This window comes from Bos indicus, chromosome 16 (genome assembly GCF_029378745.1).
Source record: "Bos indicus isolate NIAB-ARS_2022 breed Sahiwal x Tharparkar chromosome 16, NIAB-ARS_B.indTharparkar_mat_pri_1.0, whole genome shotgun sequence".
NCBI classification, from domain to species: Eukaryota; Metazoa; Chordata; class Mammalia; order Artiodactyla; family Bovidae; genus Bos; species Bos indicus.
This window is the reverse complement of record NC_091775.1, coordinates 30,295,005-30,319,174: the sequence shown is the minus strand read 5'-3', so window position 1 is coordinate 30,319,174 and position 24,170 is coordinate 30,295,005. Positions and strand designations below refer to the sequence as shown.

At 44.1% G+C, this 24,170-nt stretch overlaps 1 protein-coding gene across 2 annotated transcripts in view; it reads left to right on the top strand.

Moving 5' to 3' along the window:
• Positions 1–16,055: 16,055 nt before the first annotated feature.
• Positions 16,056–24,170, top strand: part of PARP1 (poly(ADP-ribose) polymerase 1) — a 41,457-nt gene continuing 33,342 nt past the window's right edge. For both annotated transcript variants that reach the window (XM_019976546.2, XM_019976545.2), the window contains exons 1-2: positions 16,056–16,351; positions 21,748–21,913. In XM_019976546.2, the coding sequence (XP_019832105.2) occupies positions 16,232–16,351; positions 21,748–21,913 (286 nt within the window). In that variant the 5' untranslated portion in view covers positions 16,056–16,231. The remainder of the gene's footprint in view (positions 16,352–21,747; positions 21,914–24,170) is intronic.

Below are 24,170 nucleotides of genomic sequence, written 5' to 3'. Positions count from 1 at the left end.
TGTGGACCAAGAATGTCACCTGCTGTTTCAGTGAACAAGGATGCTGTGGCCTTCAAGTCCTCAGCCACTGCAGTCACCGCTGATGGTGTGTCCTGAGGGAATTCGGAGTGGAGAAAAACAAGATACTGGCCCTAGATAATTAATGCACATATCAAAGCATAATTCCATCAAGCCCAGACTTTTGCATCTTCCCGTATATAGAAAAGCTCTACATTCACTGATTTGATATGCTTTTTTAATTACCAGTAATCTTTTGATGTTTAACTACCTGTTTTTTGTTTGGTTTTTGTTTGGTTGATTTTTTTTTTTTTTTTGCAAAACCTCCTGGCTCCTTCCTTGTCTCTTTCAAACAGGCCCTCAGAGTTATATGAGAGGCTGCCTCCTGGGCTTAAGTGCTCAGTAATGCAGCAAATAAAACATAAGTCTCAACTTTTCGACAGTGTATTTTTTCCAGTCAATGAGATTCAGGTGGGTAGGGTGCTGTAGCCCAGTTGATACAGGAACTAACCAGTGGGGAGCCTTTCCTAATAGGAGACGGGCACGCTGGTGAGAGCCAGGGAACACAGGGTTGGGTCCCGTGAGGCCCAAGGATGGCAAGGCAGGACATGGCATCCCAGGTCTTACAACGTATGGTGGACCAAGGCCTCAGAAAACCCCAAACGACAGAGGAGACAGGGTGGGGCGTGTGGGGAAACTCCCAGGTAACACCACAGCAGACGGTGCCGCAGGAGCAAGGCTGGGTGTTGGAGGACGGAGGGAATGAAATTTGCCCACTGAACTCAGAAGGCATCTTAAGACTGAAAAAATGAGGCAGGCCACTCCTTACAATCAATGGATCGGTTTATTATAGAGTCACTTACTCACTTGGTGGGAGCATAATCAGGTTGATCCGGAAGAATGTGCAGCTGCTCTCCACACCTGGGACAATTTTATAGTTAATCTAGGAAATGAGGGCAGAGGCTTAGAAACAGCACATGCATTCCTAAGTCAAGACTTACAAATGACTAACTAGTCTCATGGGCACCAGAAATATATCAGCGAAGGTTTCCATCATTGTCTGGGGAATAACAGAGCATAGAGGCTACATGGTCCTAATAATTATTAAACAATATCTACTAATTACAATGCCCTTGACAACAGAGAAATGATTTGCTGCACAGTACAGTCCTGGGTAGGGTGAACAGAAGGATAGGAGAAACTGTAAGTGCCCGAGATGGAGTCAGTTATGCTAATAGCCGACTCCATCAGCTATTAGTGGGTAAGGAAAGCTGCACACCCAGGCAACAGCTAAAAGGGGAAGAGGAATTTAGGGGTATTAGTCAAGGCTATGAGGGCACATCCAGGTTAGGTGTGGGAACTGGAGAGCCTCTTGTGGCTCCTGACTTCTGCTGTCTCCAGGAGGGGTAAGAACTCCTGCAGGCAGAATAACCTACCAGCACCCCATTGCAGGAGCATGCACCCACTCTCACCTCCCCACCCTGCTCCCCACAGACTAAATCACCAGCCATGACAAACAAAACCAGAGATGAACACATATATAATCTCTAATACACACATCAGCAGGTGACCAAGAACGACTAAAGGTTTAAATCCTGCCAACACTACAAAAGTCACACACAGTAAAACCCAGAGACAGCTCTGGTTCAGAGTTCAGGTGATCGGTTACAGTGTGCTTCCTCCCCACGCTTGGTTCTCAAATAGGGGCAAGATAAATTTTATCTTTGGAGGAGACGGAGGGCAGGGCATATATAAAACTCTTTGGAGAAAACATAGAGGAACAGCTTCATGATGCTGGATTTTAACAGCGCTTTTTTTTCTTTTTGGATTTGACCAAAAGCATGGGCAACAAAAGTAAAAACAGGTAAGTTAGACTAAAAATTAATTAAATGTTAGTCAAAATTTAAAACTTCTGTGGATTAGAAGACATATACAACACAGTGGGAAATCTATAGAATGGGAGAAAATATTTGCAAATCATATATTTGATAAGGAGGATTATGTTAAATATATATATAGAAGTTCTACAACTCAAGAGTAAGAAAACAAACAACTCTACTACAAAATGGCCAAAGGACCTGAGTAGACATTCCTCCAGACGTACAAACACCGACAAGCATGTTAAGAGATGCTCAACCTTACTAATCATTTCAATTCAGTTCAGTTCAGTCGCTCAGTCGTGACCGACTCTACTAATCATTTAGAGAAATGCAAATCTAAACCACGTTGAGGCACCATCTCACGCCCATTAGAATGGCTACTATAAAAAGAAAAGAAGACCACAGAAAAGTACAAATATTGGGGAGGATGTGGAAAAACTGAAATACTTAAGCAGTGTAGATGAGCATGTAAAATAGTACAGCTGCTGTGCAATGGCGCCCCACTCGAGCACTCTTGCCTGGAAAATCCCATGGACGGAGGAGCCTGGTGGGCTGCAATCCATGGGGTCGCTAAGAGTCAGACACGACTGAGCGACTTCACTTCCACCTTTCACTTTCATGCATTGGAGAAGGAAATGGCAACCCACTCCGGTGTTCTTGCCTGGAGAATCCCAGGGATGGCTGAGCCTGGCAGGCTGCCGTCTATGGGGTCGCACAGAGTTGGACACGACTGAGGCGACTTGGCAGCAGCAGCAGCTGTGAAAAGCAGTATGGTGGTTTCTCAAAATTTTTCAAATAGAATTACCATATAATCCAGTAATTCCACTTCTGGATATGTACTCAACATAATTGACCATAGGACCTCAAGTAGAGCTGCATTATTCACAATAGCCAAAAGAAGGAAGCAACCCAAGTGTTCATGGACAGGTGAGTGGATAAAATGTGATATACACATACCATGGAATATTATTCAGTATTAAAAACAAAGGAAATTCTGATACATACTACATTATAACATGGTTGAAACTTGAGGACATTATGCTGAGTAAAATAAGCCAGACGCAAAAGGACAAATACTATATGATTCCACACTTACATGAATACCTAGAACAAACTTCCAATTCATAGACAGAAAGTAGCAGGGTAGGTGCCAGGAGTTAAGAGGAAGGAAGAAATGGGGAGTTGTTTCATAAGTATACACTTTGAGTTTTACTGAAAAGAGTTCTGGAAAGCGGTTGCACAACAGCAGTAATGTATTTAACACTACTGTTGAATACATTCTCTTAGAAATGGTTCACACACTTAAAAATGGTTAAGATTATAAATATTATGTGTGTTTTATCATAATTAAAATAAAATTTAAAAAACTTTCGATTAGTTGATATTTTCTATTTTACCTTCATTCTTATTTCACTGATCACTGATTTCTGCTCTTATTTATTTTATTCTGTCTTTATACTTAGAGTTTATTGTTTTTGTCACTTCCTCTTTTTTACCTATTTTTTTTAAGTTGGAGTATAGGTGATTTATAATATTATGTTAGTTTTAGGTGTATGGCAAAGTGATTCATGTATATATATATATATTCTTTTTTCAATTAATTTCCATTACAGATTATTAAAGATATTGAACCTAGTACCCTGTGCTATACAGTAAACTCTTGTTGCTTATTATCACTTCTTGTTTTAAAAAATTTTTATTGGAGTATAGTTGATTTGCAATTTGTGTTAGTTTCTGCTGTACAGCAAAGTGAATGAATTATATGTATACAAAATGATATATCCACGTCTTTCTAGATTCTTTTCTCATATGGGTCATTGCAGAGTATTGAGTAGAGTTCCCTGTGCTATATATTAGGTCCTTATTAGTTATCTGTTTTATGTATAGCAGTGTGCATATGTCAATCCCAGTATCCCAGATTATCCCTCCACCACCCACTTTCCCCAGTGGTAACCATAAGTGTTTTTTCTATATCCATGACTCTATTTCTGTTTTGTAAATATGTTCATTTGCATCATTTTTTCTTTTCACATATTAGTGATATCATATGATATTTGTCTCTGTCTGACTTATTTCACTTAGTATGGTAATCTCTAGGTCCATCCATGTTGCTGCAAATGGCATTATTTCATTCATTGTTTATGGTTAAGTAATATTCCATTGTGTATATTTTATATATATATATATATATATATACACACACACATCTTCTTTATCCATTCATTTGAACATTTATTATCACTTCTTAAATACGGACATTAACTCATTTTGAAAAATGGGCTTTCTTCTTTTTTTAATATAAGTAGTTAAGACTATAAATTGCCCTTAGAGGGCCAATCTTGCTGGATTCCATAACTTTGAAGCAAAATGTTTTCGTTATCATTCAGTCCTGGGCATTTTAAATTTTTTATTTTGTCTTTTTTTAAAAAAGAATTACTTTTAAAAAAAAAAATCAAGGTATAATTTACACGCAATAAAATACACAGATCTTAAGTATTCAGTTTGGTGAGTTTCAGCAATTGTAAACCCCTAAGTTATTAAAACACAAAATAACAAACAAAACATTTCTATTATCCCACACCTCTTCCAGTCCATAGTCACCCACCCACGCCTGCTGCAATTACCGTTCTGATTTCCATCACCAGCATTAACATTCTGTAGTTGGCTTCTTTTGCGCAATATGATGTTTTAATATTTATCTTTGTTATCAGTAGTTTATTCCTTTGTATTGCTGAGGCATAGTTCTTTGAAAGAATGTAATATAATTGGTTATCTATTATCCTATTGATGGGTGTTTGGATTATTTCTAGTGCTTGGCTATGTAAATAAAGTTGCTATGATTCTTTTCTTTTTACAGAATATGTTTTCATTATTCTTGAGTATCTAGGAATGAAATTCTTGGCGTAGATATATACATAATTTTATGAGAAACTGTCAAAGAATTCTCCAAAGTAGTTGTTCCATTTACAATCCCGCCAGCAATGTGAAGGAACTCCACTTCTGCCACATTTTCACCAACACTTGGAATTGTCAGCCTTTTCAATTGTAGCTGTTCTGTTGGGTATGAACTAGTACCTCATTATGGTTTTAATTTGTACTCCTGCTGACTCATGCTCTTGAGTTCCTCGTTTTCTTCCCTGAGATGTCTCTATTCTTTTACATGTCTTTACTAGGTTGCTTTTTTGCTTAATATTAACATATATTGATTTCAAATTCTTTTTCAGGTACACCTGTGCAAACGTAGTCTCAAATTCTATAGCTTACTTATTTAGCATCTTCATAGTGTGTCTTGAGAAGCTCAAGTTTTTCATTTTGATGAAGTACAATTTATCACTGTTTTCTTTCACAGAAGCTCTCTTTATTGTAGAGACTTATACTCAGCTTTTTAAAAGATAATGCACATTCTTTCTCGCGTGCTTACGCCTCTGTGTTCAGACCGTCCACAAACGCTACCTCAGATGTTTCTCCAGATTGAAGCAGTCTAAATTATGGGTGACTCCTTCAAATTGGTGTTTGCTTTACTAGCATGTGGGGTTTTTAATTATAATAGTATTAGCACAAGAGGAGTTCCTTTGCCAGGCCCATCAAGATGTGCAGTTTTCACTTCCACTGATACCTCAACTTTCTCCCACTCTGTTCTTGCCTCCTTTATTGTGAGACCAAAATGTGGAAGGCATTCTGAGACCTTGCCTGTTTTCTCTCTTAAGGCCTATTTTGTGTCTTTCTCTCTTAAGACCTAGGGGGCTTCCTGGCAGCTCAGTTGGTAAAGAATCTGCCTGCAATGCAGGACACTGTCTGCAATGCAGGAAACCCAGGTTCGATCCCTAGGTTGGGAAGAGCCCCTGGAGAAGGAAATGGCAACCCACTCCAGTATTCTTTGTGTTAATTTTCTAGCTAACCTTGATGTCTTTAGCTTTTCCCATAAAAGATATATTTTCCTCTGGAATCTCTCTGACCAATACTACATGGTTTTGCTGTTGGAAAATCTGGTGGCAAATTGATTCTCGTTCTTTTGCGTGTTCTGCTCTTTCTTTATATAGGTTTTGCCATTTTCTCTTTATTTTTGGTATCCTTACACTTCTGTATGAGTCTACATGTGGGTTTTTTTTTTTCTATCTGAAATTCTATGGATCTTGCAATCAAAGGTTTTTCATGTTTCTTTGTTTGTTTTAATTTTGAGGAAATACCATCAGTATTTCTTGAAATAATTCCTTCTCTCCATTTCTATTCTTCTCTTTCTGAGATAGAGAAGAATAGGGATTTCTATTATTCAGATATTAGGATTTCTATTTCTTGTCTTCAGTTTGGTAAGTGGCAATGCCAGTACTCAAAACAATGCATCTTGGAGAAGGATCAGGGTTGTGGAGAAACCAGAAGAGTTTACTGTCTTTATTTTATTTGCAATTAAGGTATTTATTTCTTTATTTTAAATATTTATTTGGCTACATCGGCTCTTAGTTGCGGCTCTTGGGATCTTTAGTTGCAACATGTGAACTCTCAGTTGTGGCATGTGGGATCTAGTTCCCTGACCAGGGATCGAACCAGGGCCCCCTGCACTGGGAGCATGGAGTCTTTGCCACTGGTTAGTCAGGGAACTTCCCCTAAGGTATTTATTTTATTTTATTCTATTTTCTTGGCCACATGTGTGGCATGTGGCATCTTAGTTCCCCAATAAGGAACTGCAACCCTGTCCCCTGCATTGGAGACACAGAATCTTAACCACTGGATCACTGGGGAAGTCTCTGCAATTAAAGTATTTATGAAAAGTAATAGTATAAACTTTTTCAAAGACAAACAAACAAAAGCACGATATACATACACAATCTGAAGAATATGGAAAAAACATAATTCAGGATAAAGTACAAAGTCTTAAAATACATATTGGAAAGCAATAAAAATCAGTAACAACTTAGGGAGGCAAGAGGTTAGATTATGAAATTGAATTTTCATCTTTTGCTCTGTACACATTTATTTTCTCCAAATCAGCTCTGCCCAAAATAAATATAATGCAAAACGCTTATGTAATTTCAAATTTTAGCCATTAAAAAAAAAGCATAAAATTGATTTTAACAATATATTTTATTTAACCCAATATTCCAAAACATTATCATTTCAACATATAATCAATATAAACAAATTACCAGTGAGATATTTTACTTTAGATTTTTCATACTAAGTCTCCAAAATCCAATGTGCATTTACACGTACGGCACATCTGAATTCAAACTCACCACATTTCAGGTGCTCTGTAGTCACACATGGGAAGTGGCTGCTGTGTTGAACACAGCCCTGTGGCTCAGTTGGTAAAGAATCTGCCTGCAGACCAGGAGACCTGGGTTTGATCCCTGGGTCGGGATGATCCCCTGGAAGAGGAAATGGCAACCCACTCTAGTATTCTTGCCTGAAGAATTCCATGGACAGAGGAGCCTGGCAGGCTATAGTCCATATGTTGAGTCAGATACAACTTAGCAACTAAACCACTAAACCTAAATATTTTACAAAATGGATGTGTCTGTGTGTCATGTGTGAAATATGAAAACTCAGTACAGATAAACATAAGTAACATTATCATCCCTCCAAACAAACCAACGAAAGTATGGTTCATCTATTTTATAAATGTGCAAGCAGCTGTTGAAAGGAATGGTATCTCTGGGATACTAAAAAATGTAGGGTACAGTATGTATTCAACTCATGCTGTGTGTGTAAAGAATCTTGCAGGTTATAGGCTGAACCATAAACAATGATGAGTGATGACCTCTGAGCTGTGGGAACAGGTGTAGGGACAGCTTGAGAGTAGAAAGGCTTCCATTCTTTATTCTATTCATACCTGTGTTGTTTAATTTATTGTTTGTTTTTGTTGTTTAGTTTTATCAAAGAAAAACCACCATACGTCCCTTAAATTCAGTCTCTCTCACACACATACACCTCTCCCCAAAACAATAATACCTGGGCTCTGAGCTCCTCAGGCATCTCTGGAGGTCCTGAGAGACGGTGAGCAGGTGGGGATGTATTTCCTTGCCCCTGGTCAGTTGCCCATCCCCACATACAACAGGAATTGAGGTTCCTGTGGAGCTAGTTATACAATAAAAAGAAAATTGAGGGTACTTGAAAAATATGGATTTGATTAAATAAACACTTTCTGAAGGCCAGCTAAATGCCAGGCATCTAGCTGTCATACAGAAATAATGTTGAGCAAAAGAAAGTTTCTGCCAAGGAAGAGCTGAAACCTAGTGAGGGGCCAGGTCTGGCCACAGCCGGCTGCAGTACAAGGAAGAGTCTAGAAGACACCGGCGCTTTCATCAGAGAGAGAAGGATGGAGGAGACAGTGGCGTAAACTGTAAATTGAGAGGGAAAGGCAGAGGCTCAGTTCTCTTTCTGGCTTTAATACCAGGTGACCTTGAGCTGTCCATTCTTCTCTGCTTATCTTCATTTTCTTATCTGAAATGAAAACAGCTCCTGGAAAGAATGTAACTTAAAAAGTGAACACATAGCATAGAGACTGAGTCTTCCCTGAGAAGAGAGGGCAGCTGCCATGCTGTGAGGGAGCCCAAATCACAGCGAGGCCATGTGAAGGGGCTTCCGCCTACAGCCCAGCCAAGAGCCAGCTGCAGCCACCAAAGGAAGCCTTCCAGCTGACTGCAACCACCTGAGACCCTGGGTGAGACCCATCTGGTAGAAACCAGCCAACCTCCAGGAACATGGCTGGTAATGACTATTTGAAAAGACCCTGATGCTGGGAAAGATTGAAGGCAAGAGGAGAAGGGGACGACAGAGGATGAGATGGTTGGATGGCATCACTGACTCAATGGACATGCGTTTGAGTAAACTCCAGGAGTTGGTGATGGACAGGGAGGCCTGGCGTGCTGCAGTCCATGGTGTCGCAAAGAGTCGGACATGACTGAGCTACTGAACTGAATGACCATAAGTGACTTTATTGCTTTTCACCTCATAGTTTTGAGTGGTTGATTATGCAGCAATAGATAACAGGGAAGTAGCAAGAGGTGAGAGGACAACGACAATTGAGTACCCCATTTTAAATGAGCAACACCCATTCAGCTCCAGCCAATTTTTGCCACATGAGAATTCGAGATCCAGGGTTCCCACATTTCAAGTTAAAACAGAAATCCAGGCTTTTATGAGAAACATTCAGGTTTTGAAATGTTAACAAACAGTTCAAAACCATCTTAAGCCAATTTAAGACAATGCTGTGGGCCAAATGTGGCCTTCAGGCCACCAGCTGCCTGGGTCTGGTTGGGCAAAGTGGAGTAACTATTGTCTGCCTAGCCCCTTCTTTCTCTGGGAACCCACCCCACCCCACCCCATCTAAGTAGCTGCTATAGAGAAGCTCCATGTTCTTACGTGACCAGACCTCTGAGTCCCTGTTGATTGGCTCGGGGATAGGCATCTGACCCACACTGTTTTCATCAGAATTCCCACCTGAAATGTCTTATGCAAAACAGAGGGGAAAAGACCCTCCCCCTAATGATACAAGCTATTAAAAAAAGAGAGGTCAAGAGACATCTGGGGCCTTAATCTCTGCTGTATGTAGCAGAAGCCAGTCTTCTATAAGAAACATGTTCTGGAGAAGTGGCAACAAGAAGCGGAGATAGTCCCAGAGGCATCTCAGTCCCTGGATCCCACCGTCTCTATTGCCATCCACATTCCATCCTTCCCAGGTTTGGGTGATTCTTCCTTCTCTTCTTGGGGCTTCCCTGGTGGCTCAGATGGTAATCTGCCTGCAAGGCAGGAGACCCAGGTTCAATCCCTGGGTCAGGAAGATCCCTTGCAGGAGGAAATGACAACCCATTCCAGTATTCTTGCCTAGAGAATTCCATGGACAGAGGAGCCTAGCAGACTACCGTCCATGTGGTCACAAGAGTTGGACAGGACTGAGCAACTAACTTTGACTTTCCTTCTCTTACACAACTACTTCAGTATTCTCTCCCTAAATTTCCCTTCTGACCCATCTTCTTTCTAGCCAGATTTCTGTCACGTATAAGCAAAAAGTATTTTTTTTTTTTAATTTCACTATTTATTTTTGGCTGCACTGGGTCTTCATTGCTGCACGCAGGCTTTCTTTAGTTGCAGTGCGCCAGCTTCTCATTGCAGTGGCTTCTCTTGTGGATCACAGGCTTATCTCCCCTGAGGTCTGTGGGATCTTCCAGGACCAGGGATGAAAACCATGTGCCCCTCTTTGGCAGGAAGATTCTTAACCACTGGACCACCAGGGGAGTCCTAGAGTCGAAAAAATAATTTTTTTTTCCTTTTTTTTTAAATGTATTTTTAGTTGGAAGGTAATTGCTTTACAATATTGCGTTGGTTGTCAACGTTTTGATACGGAAATTCAAGAGAGGGTTTTGAGCAGAGTAGACATCATGATCAACTTCATTTTTTAAAAAAGTTAACTTTGGAGGTTTGACAGAAAACAGCAAAATTCTGTAAAGCAATTATCCTTCAATAAAAAGTAAATTTAAAAAAAAGAATCCAAAAAAAGAGGTGGGGGAGATATGCATAGCTATGGCTGATTCATGTTGACGTTTGGCAGAAACCAACACAATTCTGTAAAGCCATTATCCTTCAATTAATAATAAATCAATTTTTAAAAAATAAAAAAGACAAATTTGGCAATGGATGTATTGGAAGAGGGTGAGCAGAATAACACTGAGGGGCAAGGTGGTAAAGATGATGGCAGAGGGAGGCAGAGGAAGGGCCAGGGAGGCAGCAGACAAGGCTTAAATGACCAAGGAATGAGCTGTCACTAGGCCTTTCAGGCTCATGCGCTTATGTGAAAACTGGGACTCAGAAACCCCCAGAAACACTGCTGAGGCAAGTGAGAGCGAGGGGCGCTGAGCGACTCTGCCTCCCTGAGGCAGGGCAGAGGAGGCCCTGAGAAGCCTGAGGTCAAATGTCGTTATAGGCTCTTTGCATAAACTTGCCAGAAGGAGCCCAGGAAAATCCATCCAGATGCTTCAGTCATTCTCAAGTTATTCTTTAAATGCTCAGAAAGGGGACTCCCTGGCAGTCAAGTTAAGACTTCACCTTCCAATGCAGGGGGTACAGGTTGGATCCCTGGTTGGGGAGCTAAGATCCCACATGGCTTATTGCCCAAGAAACCAAAACATAAAACAGAAGCAATATTGTAACAAATTCAATAAAGACTTTAAGAATGGTCCACACCAAGGGGGAAAAAAAAAAAATCTTATAAAATGCTCAGAAATGTGGAAAGCCTTGTCTGACGAAGAGAAAGGAAAAAGTCAAGAGTGGACAAGGCCCCTTATCAAACAGATATGAAAACTTTTATTTCTCCCAAAATGGAAACAAAAAGTTCAGGGTTTCCAACCACCCAAAAAGCCTCCTTTGGCCGGTTTCTTGTGTTTGGTGTACCACCCCAAAACCAAAGAGGATCCTGGTCCGTCTACTGGCAATGATGCAAAGAAACCGGGAGAGATGTGAGAGACAGTGCTGCAGATGGCAGGCAGCCTGAAAAGGAGTCTGCACTGTGGCAGGAAAAGTACCGAAAGGATCTTGCTGCATCCTGAGCCAAAGGAAGGCTGATACGGCAAAAAAAAAAAAAAAAAAAAAAGATGATGTCAAGGCTGATCCAAACAAGAAAAAAAAGAGAGAGAAAGACAATGAAGGAGAGATAAATGAAGAGGAGGAAGATAAAGACAACAAAGTCGAAGGTAATGATTAGTGATGAATGAAATAGTTCTAGGGCAGCTTTTATTTTTTTTTCTTCTTTCTTTTCTGTCAAGCAGTTAACCTCCCTGGACACAATTCATTCCTTTTAAATTGAAAAAAAACTGAAATGTAAAACTGTAAGATTTTCTTTTAAACTGCCCCTTTTGGGGGTGGGGGATTATTGTTAACAAGAATTCCCCAATAAGTTTTTAGACAGCCCTGTACTGGTGCTATTTTTCATGGCCACCAACCTCACCTGGTATCACTTTTGGTTGTAAATCAGCATGGGAATTCAAACCAGCTTCATGTTGGCGCCCAGGACAAATTAATTATATAGGTGCATGGTTGTTTTTTCAGTTGTCTCTCATGCAGCTTATAGGAAATAGTTGTTCTGTTACTGAATTGTCCCCTGTAATTGGAGGTAGGGGGAGTTATAACAGTTTCATGACAGTCTAAATGCTTCTAAGTAAATATAATAGTGTATTAATTAAAACAAAAAAAAACTTTTATGGCATTATCAGTTCAGTTCAGTTGCTCAGTTGTGTCCGACTCTTTGCGACCCCATGGACTGCAGCACACCAGGCTTCCCTGTCCCTTGCCAATTCCTGGAGTTTACTCAAACTCATGTCATTAAACTCATTAAACAGGTGGGCTCTGCAAAGGAAGTACCAAACGTGCATTCATTCATTCACTCAACCAATATTTTGAGTGCTTGTGCACTCAGGATATTACAACAGGCAAAATCGCTGCCCTAGTGGAGCTTACATTTTGGTAAAGGAGACAGACAATAAACATATACATGTATATGAAATATGCTTAGAAATAATAAGTGCAAAGAAGAACATAAGCAGGGCAAGAAGATGAAGATAGCGTACAAATGAAGTATCTTAGCTGGGGTGGTCACAGAGACATGTGAGCAGAGGCTGAATGAAGACAGGGAGTGAGGCTTGTGCTCACTGGTAAAAACTTTTGGGTGGGTGGGGGTGGGCTTGAGGAACATGCAGGAAGCCAGAGTGGCTGGGACAGTGGGAGCCCTCAGGAGATGATGGCAACAAAGTCAGGGAAGCAGCCAGAGCTCAGATTCAGCCATAGGAAGAACTCTGGATTTTATTCCAAGTGTGATGAAAAGCCTTTAGGTTTTGGACGTGGAAGTAACACAGGATGAGATCTAAAGTGACCTCACATGCTTTCATGGGCAGAAAAAGAATGTAAAAGGGCCAGCATGGAAGGAGACTCTCCCAGAACCGCCAAATATGTAGGCGGTCCTGAAACCAGTGCTATGTTGATGGGAAGATACTGAGAGACTGTGGAGGTCAGGAAGTCAACATTCAGCGACGGATCGGATATGGAATAGAAAAAGAATCAAGTCTGACTACGAAGCATTTAGCCTAAGCAATGCAGAGGACCATGGACCATTTGCCGAGGTAGAAAGCACTGGGGGAGGTTTTGGACATTACTGGATGTCCATGTAAGATATCCAAACAGAAATATCGAGTAGAGGGGTAGAATATACCTGGCTTTCCTTAGTGTTCTTGGGCAGGAATTCCTCTCACCTTTTTGTAAATTGAATCAACCCCATGGAGTGCAGCCCACCAGGCTCCCGTGTCCACCGGATTCTCCAGGCGAGAGTACTGGAGTGGGTTGCCATTGCCTTCTCCAATAGTTGATTTACAAAATTGTGCTTATTTCTTCTGTACAGCAAAGTGATTCAGTTATACAAATTTTTTTCATATTCTTTTCCATTAGGGTTTATTACAGGATATTGAATATTGTTCCCTGAGCTATCAGATAAAATCTTGCTATTTATTCAATCTATATATAACAGTTTGCATTTGCAAACTTCCAATCCAACCTCCCACTTGGCAAGCATAATCCCTTCTCTATGTCTGTGAGTCTGTTTCATATGTAAGTTCATTTGCATCATATGTTAAGACTCCACATGTAAGTGATATATGGTATTTGTCTCTCACTTCACTTCATATAATTATCTCTCCAGTATTCTTGCCTGGAGAATCCCATGGACAGAGGAGTCTGGCAGGCTACAGTTCATGGGGTCGCCAAGAGTCGGACACGACTTAGCAACTAAACTACTAAACTACTGCTAGGCCCACTCACGTAGCTGCAAATGGCATTATTTCATCCTTTTTTATGGCTTATACTCCATTCCATTCATCTGTCAATGGATATTTGGGTTGTTTCGACGTCTTGACTATCGTATACAGTTCTGCTACGAACATAGGAGCGCGTGTATCTTTTCAAATTATAGTTTCGTTCAGATATATGTAAGGCAGGGATTCTTAACCTTTGTGTGTGCACCCAAGGCCCATTTGTCAATCCAGTGAAGTCTATGAGCCTCTAATGCAATAGTAGCTTCCAGATACACTATCAGGCAAGTTATCTGAGAAGTCACAGAACAGAAAGCTCCACAGACTAAGATGCTTGAATTGCAGGGCTTATTAAATCAATTTGAAACACCTAATTGACATCTTCTGCAGCAAGGAGAACAACATGGGGTGGATAACATACCCAGGACAGGCTGGAGGAGAGATGGAGCACGTCATCTAAACCCGGGATCTTGCAATGTTCATTTGTTCTGTCTCTCTCTGAGACTGACAGTGGGGTTATGAAGACTGGAATTGAAGATATTCAAAGTTATTCAACAGAGAGTAAGTACCTGGAGCCAACCCACAGTCACCTATCAGAAAGACACAGGGGCAAGCACACCTGGCCGCAGACGTAGCTCGCCAATAACCTGCTGAACAGACGTGGGTTTTATCTGTGGTTCTTGAGCAGAGCACATGGAAGCCAGAATGGGATCACAACATTATTACCAGTGAGTGGCTATTAGGGATGACACACTTGTCAACCCAGAGGTCAGATGATGATGCCTGTTGATTTGGTTACCCTCCAAGTAAAATTCTTTTATTTGTTGCATCGTATATTCCACTTACTCTATTCACATGTAACATATCAAACAGGTCACTACTTAAGCTTCTTGCCTAGGTCTGTCTCACAACCTACTAGCCTACTCAACATCTGCATCTCAAAAACTTCTGGCTTTTTCCTTCTGTATGTTTAACAAGTTTTGTTTCATTCATCTTGTTTATTTTTCTTTTCCTCTATAGAATGGAATATTCTCAAATAGAGCATATTCCATTATAATCATGTTTTAGATGAATAAAATAAAATGCATAGAATTGAAAAAGAAACCAGGTATATACAGTTCTACATTAAATAACAAGACCCAAGGCAATGGCAACCCACTCCAGTACTCTTGCCTGGAAAATCCCATGGACGGAGGTCCATGGGGTTGCTGAGGGTCAGACACGACTGAGCAACTTCACTTTCATTTTTCACTTTCCTGCACTGGAGAAGGAAATGGCAACCCACTCCAGTACTCTTGCCTGGAGAATCCCAGGGATGGGGGAGCCTGGTGGGCTGCCTTCTGTGGGGTCACACAGAGTCAGACACGACTGAAGTGACTTAGCAGGGAGGCAGATCTTTCAGTGACTGAAATTTAAGTAGTGATGAGCTTAATACTGAGTTCTCCCTGTTGACTAAAAAAAGATGTACAACTTGAGAGTTGTGAGTTAAGTTCTATTTGGGGCAAAATGAGGACTGCAGCCTGGGAGGCAGGATCTCAGATAGCTCTGAGACTGCTCCAAAGCAGCAGTGGGGGAAAGTCAATATATAAGGTTTTGGTGAAGGGGGAGTTCACTGCCATGAAACACTCATTTTACAAAGGGTTTTTGTTAGTCATGAGGATCTGATGTCACCATGAAGGGATTTAGTGCTTCTCTAGATATGAGGAGAGGCAAGGACTGAGATCATAAAATCTGTTCCTCAACACATCCAACTATCTAAAGACCTGTCCCATCAGATTCCCTGGAGCACAGAGTGCCTCACTCCACCCTGAACTCCCTCAGGGCTGTTGAAGGTCAATAGCTTTAGCAGCATGGGGTTCAATCTCTGTTGTTGTTGTCATTGGCAATGCTCTTGGTAAGTGCCAATTTGTAGTTTACATCCCCAACAACTGTAAAGTGACATGACAGTGCTGTGATAACTATTGCTGAGACTCCCGAACTTTGTATCCATGCATTAAAATCCATATGAAGGCGATGCTAGACTTCAGTTAATATTCGGTCCCAATGGTCCGCAGACTGCAGTCAAGCCCAGGCGAAGGCCTGCCCAGGTCCTCTGGCTGCCAAAGGACTTTCCCCAGCTAGTCCAGCCCCTTCCAGATCTGGCTGGAATCAGCTGTGAAAACACTTAAGCCTTCCTGGGGACAAACAGTGAAAGGGGACACATGGTGAAAGGACTGGCACCCCGTCCTTCCCAGGGCTGCAGGCGAAGGGTCTGCCGGGCCTCTGCCTCCAGCATCCCGGAGGGAGGTCGCGCAGCCGCAGGCGCCGGGGAACTACCGCCCCCACCCCCGGCCGGCAGGGGGCGCGCGCGCCGGCGGCCCCGCCCCTGCGCACGGGCGCCGGGGCGTGCCCGCCGCCAGGCATCAGCAATCTATCGGGAGCGGCGGGTGGCCTACGCGGCGTGTTCGGAGGCGGCGGCGGTTCTAGGCGCCTGGCCGCCGGGTAGCGGATCGGTGGTTGAGACGGCAGTAGCAGCAGCGGGTCTCCTGGTCGCGGCGTCGGGCTTCCGGAGCTGTGAGCGGTAGAAGGATGGCGGAGTCTTCAGACAAGCTCTACCGGGTCGAGTACGCCAAGAGCGGGCGCGCGTCTTGCAAGAAATGCAAAGAGAGCATCCCCAAGGACTCGATCCGGATGGCCTTCATGGTGCAGGTGCGGGCGGATGGGGCGCTTTGTGCGCGGCCGGGCCTTCGCGCGTCCGAGGAGGGTGGGGGGAGGGCCGGCCCGGAGCCGTGGGCCTGGCCGACCGCTCCCAGCCAGCGCGGGGCCTGCGGGCACAGCTGCTATCGCGGGACAAGCCCGCCGGGTGGACCCTTCTTCCGTCAGGTTTTGCTGATCTTGCAGGAAAAGCCCGGGAAATACGGTCTGGAGCCGGTGGGGCCTTTTACTTTGTGAAAATTGGGAGCCGCTTCTGTCCTTAATTCTGGGTTTATTTTATTGCCATACGTTTCGGGAAGGAAACTGACTCGTGGTTTTTTGAGGCTAGTCTGTCTGGTTTTGACCTACCTTGTTTTGGAAGATATTTGTCCTACATTGACGGTGGCGACTGGCAAGTGACGATTTGGATTTTTTTAAATCTATTTTTGGCTATCATTTCAACACCCGCTCACTCTTTTTTTTTAATTAATTATGCAAAACTATGCAAGTCGATGTCATTTCAGTACAGTGCGTTCACTTTTGGCTTACGTTATGGTTTAACATTTCCCCCCAAACTTTCCAAGTTCACAGAACGTCGTCTTTGTAGCTATCCGGTTTGAGTAAGAGTGGTTCGTAGTGATTCTCATCTGGGCTTGTTAATAGAGTCAAGATTCCCTCCGGTGGTCCCTAAGGCTTCGGAGCAGGCCAGGAGAGTTGTTGAAGTGAGGTGGTGTGTCTGAAGACCCCTCCCAGGGCAGAGAGATTCCTGCCACTTTAAGCTTCCAAAAAGCTCCCGTCTGTCTGTGTAATTCTAGTTCCCACCTGCCCTGTCCTCCCCACCCCAAGGTAAAGCTTTTGTCCAAGCTTAGTGCTCATGGTCAAGATAGCTTGATTTCCCTCCACCGGTGAGGCAGTAGGTATTTTAGGAATGACTAGGTGGTATTGCTGCATTTGCGGTAGTTAGGTGGTGTAGGGGAATGGGTACCAGTGTGTACTAAGGCTATCTCATTTCATAATATTGTTACCAAGTCCCAGCTCAATTTGCTTACTGCCCGACAGGCTAATTGAAGCAAGGAATACTAACTTCATTATTTGGAAAGTCAACTGACTGAGAAAATGGCAGACTGTTGTCTTAAAGTCAGTTGTCTTGTTGGGATCTGGATGCCAGCTTCTTTTATAGGACACAGAGGGGAAGGAGTTCAGAAAGTAAAGATCATTTTCTTGCAAATCTCTCCTGAAATGGCCAACCTTAGGGAGGGGAAAGAAACTGAAGTTGCTTAGTCGTGTTCAACTCTGCAACCCCATGGACTGTAGCCTGCTGGGCTCCTCTGTCCATGTGATTTTCCAGGCAAGAATACTGGAGTGGGTTGCCATTTCCTTCTCCAGGGGGTCTTTTCGACCCAGGGATCCAACCCGGGTCCCCGGCACTGCAGGCAGATTCTTTACCATCTGAGCCACCAGGGGAGCCCTTAGAGAGGGGATGTATGTGTTAATCCCTTTAGGCAGAGGGACAGGGTGCCCGGAAGCAGATTATTTTATATGATTATAGTAACGAACAATGAAAAACGAAGGTTAAAGTCCAATAAACAGATCCTGATCCATCTGGGAGTTAGAATTAGCAACAGTATGTCACTTCTCAGGTGGCACTAGTGGTAAAGAACCTGTCTGCCAATGCAGGAGACCTGAGAGATGCAGGTTTAATCCCTGGGTCTGGAAGATCCCCTGAAGAAGGAAATGGGAACCCACTGCAGTATTCTTGCCCGGGAAATTACATGGACAGAGGAGCCTGACAGGCTCCAACAATATGACAGGGGTTGGCATTGTCATCTTAGTATCATTCTCAGGGCCACCTAGCTCACTACTGAACACTTATCACTTAGTAAACACTCACTGAGCACCAGTTAGATTCTAGGCATGGTGTTAAGTACCAGGGGCACAAGGACAGACTCCATTTCCGGGAGCTCCCAATTTGGTTAAAGGGGTGATGACTGGTAAACATTGCTGTGCTGGGGTGAGTGCCACCTGATGGGTGCCCTTGGCATGGTGGGTGCCAAATTGGAGCTCACCACAGAAGTGGCAGAAAGTTGAGGATGGAGGAGTAGACAAGGCCTCCTGTTTGAGGAGCCTTATCTCCCCCAGAGCGTCTTTTCATTTCATCCTAACGTTTGGGTGGCTTGCTGATCTCGTGAAGTCCCCATTAATGCAGGGGCTCTTAACCTGGAGTCTGTGGGATGGCACGTAGAACTCAAGAGGTCCATGAGTTTCAATGAGAAAAGATTGCTGTCTTCCCTGGACTTCGGTTACAATTCATTACTTTCTGCATTTATGAATGTAAGCCCCAAAGCAAAGGCACAGTGACAGTAACTGCGGTTTCTGTCATCAGCAGTAGTTATTTTCATATCATTTACAGATGTTGGGGATTTTTAAAAATAATCATTTATACTCGTCTCAGCAAGATTGTGGGCTTCCCTGGTGGCTCAGACGGTAAAGAATCCACCTGCAGTGCAGGAAACCTGGGTTCGATCCGTGGGTTGGGAAGATCCCCTGGAGGAGGGCATGGCAACCCATTCCAGTATTCTTGCCTGGAGAATCCTCATGGACAGAGGAGCCTGGCAGCCTACAGTCTGTCGGGTCACAGAGTCGGACATGACTGAACAACTAAGCGTGGCATAACATGGCAACAAGATTACAGTAGTTGTTAGCAATAAGATTATAGTAGTAATTAAAGCGGTACTGTATCTTGTTATTTAATGCTTTAAAGTTTGTGGTGAAGGACAGGGAAGCCTGGTGTGCTACAGTCCATGAGGTTGCAAAGAGTTGGACTGAGCGACTTGTAGATTACTGTATCCCAGTAAACTTTTTAAATGTTTTCATAATTATTTTAATACCATTGATTTCCTTTGTGAACTTACGTATTTTATTGTGCATTTTAAAATGTTAGTCAGAGAAAGGGACATCCATAGGCTTCACTGGACAGTCAGAGAGGACCCTGTTCTACTGGGACATGGGTGAGGAGTGAAGAGGCTGGTTGGCTCTAGTCCAGAGGGTTCCACTGAGTAAACTCTTCTAAACTAAACAAAGTGTAACATTCTGGGCTCTCCTGTTTACTTTTAGTGAAGGAATTAAAATTAAGTGTGATTTTTTTTCTCTAATGGTAATTGAGGGTGGAGTTTTAACACAAATGTTTTGTAGGTCCTGTAGGCTGAGCTGGTGAAGGCCAGAAAAAAGAAGCCTTTCTTCCCCCACCCCCACCCCCTTTGGATTTAAATACCTTCTTTTACATTTGTGTGGGAGGATTGTTTGCGGAGGAGTATCCAATACCTGATACTTTAGCTGGCAGGCCCTGGGGCAGCCTGGAGGGGAATGAACCGGACCTTGCTGTTCTTGGGAGGGCCTGCAGGAAACCCTGCTGACTTTCTTCCTGGTAACAGTGGTTCTGCACTCTCTGGGGTAGCCTGGCCCTGGTGTGGCCTCTTTTTTATAGCCCATTTCTCAGGAAGCAGCCTGAGGTGGCTGGGTAAGGACCCTGGTGCGTGGTGGGCCCTCATGTTTGCTGAGTCTACAGCCAAGGATTCTGCTCCTTACAGCAGCGGGGCGGCTGCCTGGTGAGGCAGTAGTCTTGTGACCTTGGTCTGGTTAGTTTCTTGCCATCTCATCCTCAGTCCTGAGTTCTTAAGTATAAAGCTTTGTGTTGATCAAGGGTTCTTTCCTCTGGAGGGAGACCAGCGGCCTCAGCAGTCCCAGAGTTTGTGCCATGAGTATATCCTGGTGGAGACTTTTTATGTTTGGCACTGTGCCGGTGGCTGGGGACACAGCACTCAGGCCAAAGTTAAAGGAGCAAGTGTGGGGGCCTCAGAGAGCCAGGAAGAAATTGTGGCCGTAGGTTCCGGGGTTGGGGGGCGGCGGGCAGAGCCATGAGTTAGGGCCCTCCCTCTGCACTTAGAGGAGGCTTAAAGAGGGGTTCCAGGGCATGCAGAGCCAAGTCAAGGCCACTGCAGATGCTGTAACAAGACGTCCGGGTGCTTAAGGATGTGCTGGCTGCCTTGGTGAACGTTTAAGAGCCAGGACACGAGTCTGTTCTCTGAAATGCCATTTGTTGACTGGGTGTGGATGGGGAGGGCTGTCTTGGAGTGAGCATCTTTCCCACAGCAGGAGTCCCTCCATCCTTCCTTTCTTCCTCTTCCCTCCAGACCTGGGGCACCCCGCAAACGTTCTGAGTGCCTGCCGTGACTGTGCTGGCAAGACAGGCGTTGCATGGCGCCTCTGGCAGCTCCTGACCCGATGCAGGGCACAGGCCTTGATCAAATAATAGCCCAAATGGATCTTAACTCTGGGGAGCTATGGGAAGGGGCATCTGTCATGGGACCTGAGGAAGTGCTGTTGGCTCTGGTTAGAGCTGGGAAGCCCAGAGGACAGCCATTGCTGCTGTAAACCTAAGCTGCGCGACCCTGAGTCCTGTGCCCCAGCCATTATCCCTGTATTTTATTCAGTGCTGTCTATAAAACCCAGAGAGAGGCTGCTTACCTAGTAGGAGAGGGCCAGTTGGGAGAGCTCATCCCTGCTTTTCCCGAGCACTTTCTGTGTCCGCATAACTCCATCCTAAACGTTTTGCTTGGTGTTTATTTTTAATGCTGTTTTATGCCATCTGCTTGACATTTAGATTTATGTCCTATCAAAGCAGATGTTTGGGGTAGTCAGTCAGAAGAACCGTTTGTGTATTTTTAAGTACCTCTTCCTGCCAAGAGACGTAGAGCAGCGTAGTGGAAAGAACGGGGGCTGAATCACCTGCTGCATGTCTGACCGCACCCCCATGAGACTGTGAAATGAGGGTGCTGGTTCCTCAGACAGCTGTGGGGTGTCCCATGGTGGGTGGTGGGCAGCAGGGTCACTCCAACTCCTGGGGGTGGGGCGCCCCTCAGCCGGTCCCTTTGAGTCTCCCTCATGGAAGTCCTTCATTCCGTGCACATCTGCGTGGCTGCTGCCAGCATGACACTTCTCTGACACATCTGCTCAGCCTGGCGCTTATCAGGGACTCATTCCCCATTGTCCTAGGTGCACAGAGCCCTGGGGGCTGTGCAGGCCCTGGCGGTGGCGGGGCCTCTTCCGCTTGGAGGTGCCCAGGATGCAGGACTGGCATCTCCTGTGCCTTCACCGAGTTCTGAGCTGAGTTTGCGACTGAAACGCAGTGGCAAGTTTGGTATCTGCGCTCAGGGCTGAACTCTAAGCTGAAGTGCCGGTCAGCCCCACAGGATGGCCTGGTGCCTGTCCCATGGCGGGCAAGGCAGCTTCCTCAGCTGAGGGGTGGGTGCCGTCCTCTGTTGACAGATAAGCAAGGGGGTTTGGGATGTCTGGTGCTGAGGGCCGCACCTGAGGCTCACGGCTCTTTTCCGCCTCTGATTCCGCCCTTCTAGTCGCCCATGTTCGATGGGAAAATCCCGCACTGGTACCACCTCTCCTGCTTCTGGAAGGTCGGCTTCTCCATCTGGCACCCTGATGTCGAGGTGGAGGGGTTCTCTGAGCTCCGCTGGGATGACCAGCAGACGATCAAGAAGATGGCCGAGACTGGCGGAGCGACAGGTGTGTGCGCAGTGGGGAGGCGCGGGGGTCGCCCCAACCCTGGAGCTTCCTGGGTAGGGGCCCGCTCTGTGAGAGCAAAGAGTAGGTCCTTCAGCTCACTCTCCCGTTACTCCAGCAGCATTCAGTGACCCAGACTTGTCCTGTTGGGTGCGGGATATGTTCCTTCTAGATGCTTGAAATGTAGCCTTTAAATTTGCTGTGGTTGTTATCTTACTAGACCCTCTTTTAGAGTAGTTTCAGGTTCACAGCACAATTAAGCAAAAAGTATGGAAAGTGGAGAGTTTCCACAGAGGTGTGACCTCTTCCACCATCAACTTGCCCCAGCAGCTGAAGTTACATTGACACATCGGTTCAGCCAAAGTCCAGAGTTTATATTAGCCATCAGTCGTGGTGGTGTACATCTTTCCTGTAAGGGTTTGAGCAAATGTATAATGACAAATATCCATCATCATAATGTCATACAGAGTATCTCCATTACTCTGTAAAATTCCTCTGCATTCTACCTGTTCGTCCCTCTGTCTCCCAACCCCTGGCAACCACTGATGTTTTTCCTATCTCCATAGTTTCATCTGTTCTAGAATATTGTGTCATTAGACTCACACAGTATGTAACCTTTTCACATTGGCTTATCTCACTGGGTAATACACACGTAAGGCTCCTGCATATCTTGTCACAGGTGGATAACGTTTCTTTGGGGCACCGAATATTCCACTGTCTGGAAGCACCAGTTTATCCATTCACCTAGTGAAGGACACCTCAAGTGCAGCCCGTTCTAGCAATTATGAATAAAACTATGTCCCCGTGCAGGGTTTTGTGTGGACATAAGTTTTTTAGTCATTTGGATAAATACTAAATACCAAGGCACACAGTTGCTGGATTGTATGGTAAGAGTATCTTTAGATAGCAAGCTGTCTTGCTTGACCATTACATTCCTACCAGTAATGAATCAGAGTTCCTATTACTCCACGTCCTTACCAATGTTTGTTACCAGTGTTTTGGATTCTGGCAAACTAATAGATTTGTAGTGGTATCTTATTTTAATTTGCAATTCCCTAGTACCATATGGGCAAAGCTAACACAATTCTGCTAGGAGAACGCACTGGTCATAGCAGACACTCTTTTTCAACAGCATAAGAGACACTTTACACCTGGATAACACCAAATGGTCAACACTGAAATCAGATTGATTACAGTTTTGTGGCCAAAGTTGGAGAAGCTGTATACGTCAGCAAAAACGAGACCTGGAGCTGACTGTGGCTCAGATCATCAGCTCCTTACAGCAAAATTCATGTTTAAATTAAAGAAAGTGAGAAAAACCACTAGGCCAGTCCATTGTGATCTAAATCAGATCCCCTGTGATTATATAGTGAAAGTGATGAATAGATTCAAGGGATTAGATCTAGTATACAGAGTGCCTGAAGAACTGTGGACAGAGGTTCGTAATATTGTACAGGAGGCAGCAAACAAAACCATCCCAAAGAAAAAGAAATGCAAGAAGACACAGTGGTTGTCTGAGGAGGCTTTACAAATAGCTGAGGCAGGAAAAGAAGCAAAAAGCAAGGGAGAAGGGGAAAGGTTACCCAACTGAATGTAGAGTTCAGGAGAATAGCAGGGAGAGATAAGAAGGCCTTCTTCAGTGAACAATGCAAAGAAATAGAAGAAAACAACAGAAGGGGAAAGACTAGAGAGCCCCTCAAGAAAATTGGAAATAGCAATGGAACATTTCATCCAAAGATGGACACAATAATGGACAGAAACGTTAAGATCTGATAGAAGCACAAGAGATCAAGAAGAGATGGCAAGAATATACAGAACTGGACAAAAAAGATCTTAATGACCTGGATAGCCACAATAGTGTGGTCACTTACCCAGAGCCGGACATTCTGGAGTGTAAAGTCAAGTGGGCCTTAGGAATCACTGCTGCCAGTAAAGCTAGTGGAGGTGATGGAATTCCAGCAGAGTTATTTAAAATCCTAAATGATGCTATTAAAGTGCTGCAGCCAACATGTCAGCAAATTTGGAAAACCCAGCAGTGACCGCAGGACTGAAAGAGGTCAGGCTTCACCCCAGTTCCCAAGGAGGGCGGTACTAAAGAGTGTTGACACTACGGGGCAGTGGCGCTCATCTCCCGTGCTAGTAAGGTTGCGCTCAAAATCCTGCAGCCTTCCACAGTATGTGAACCGAGAACTTCCAGATGTTCAACTGGGGTTTAGAAAAGGCAGAGGAAGCAGAGGTTAAATTGCCAACACTCATGGAT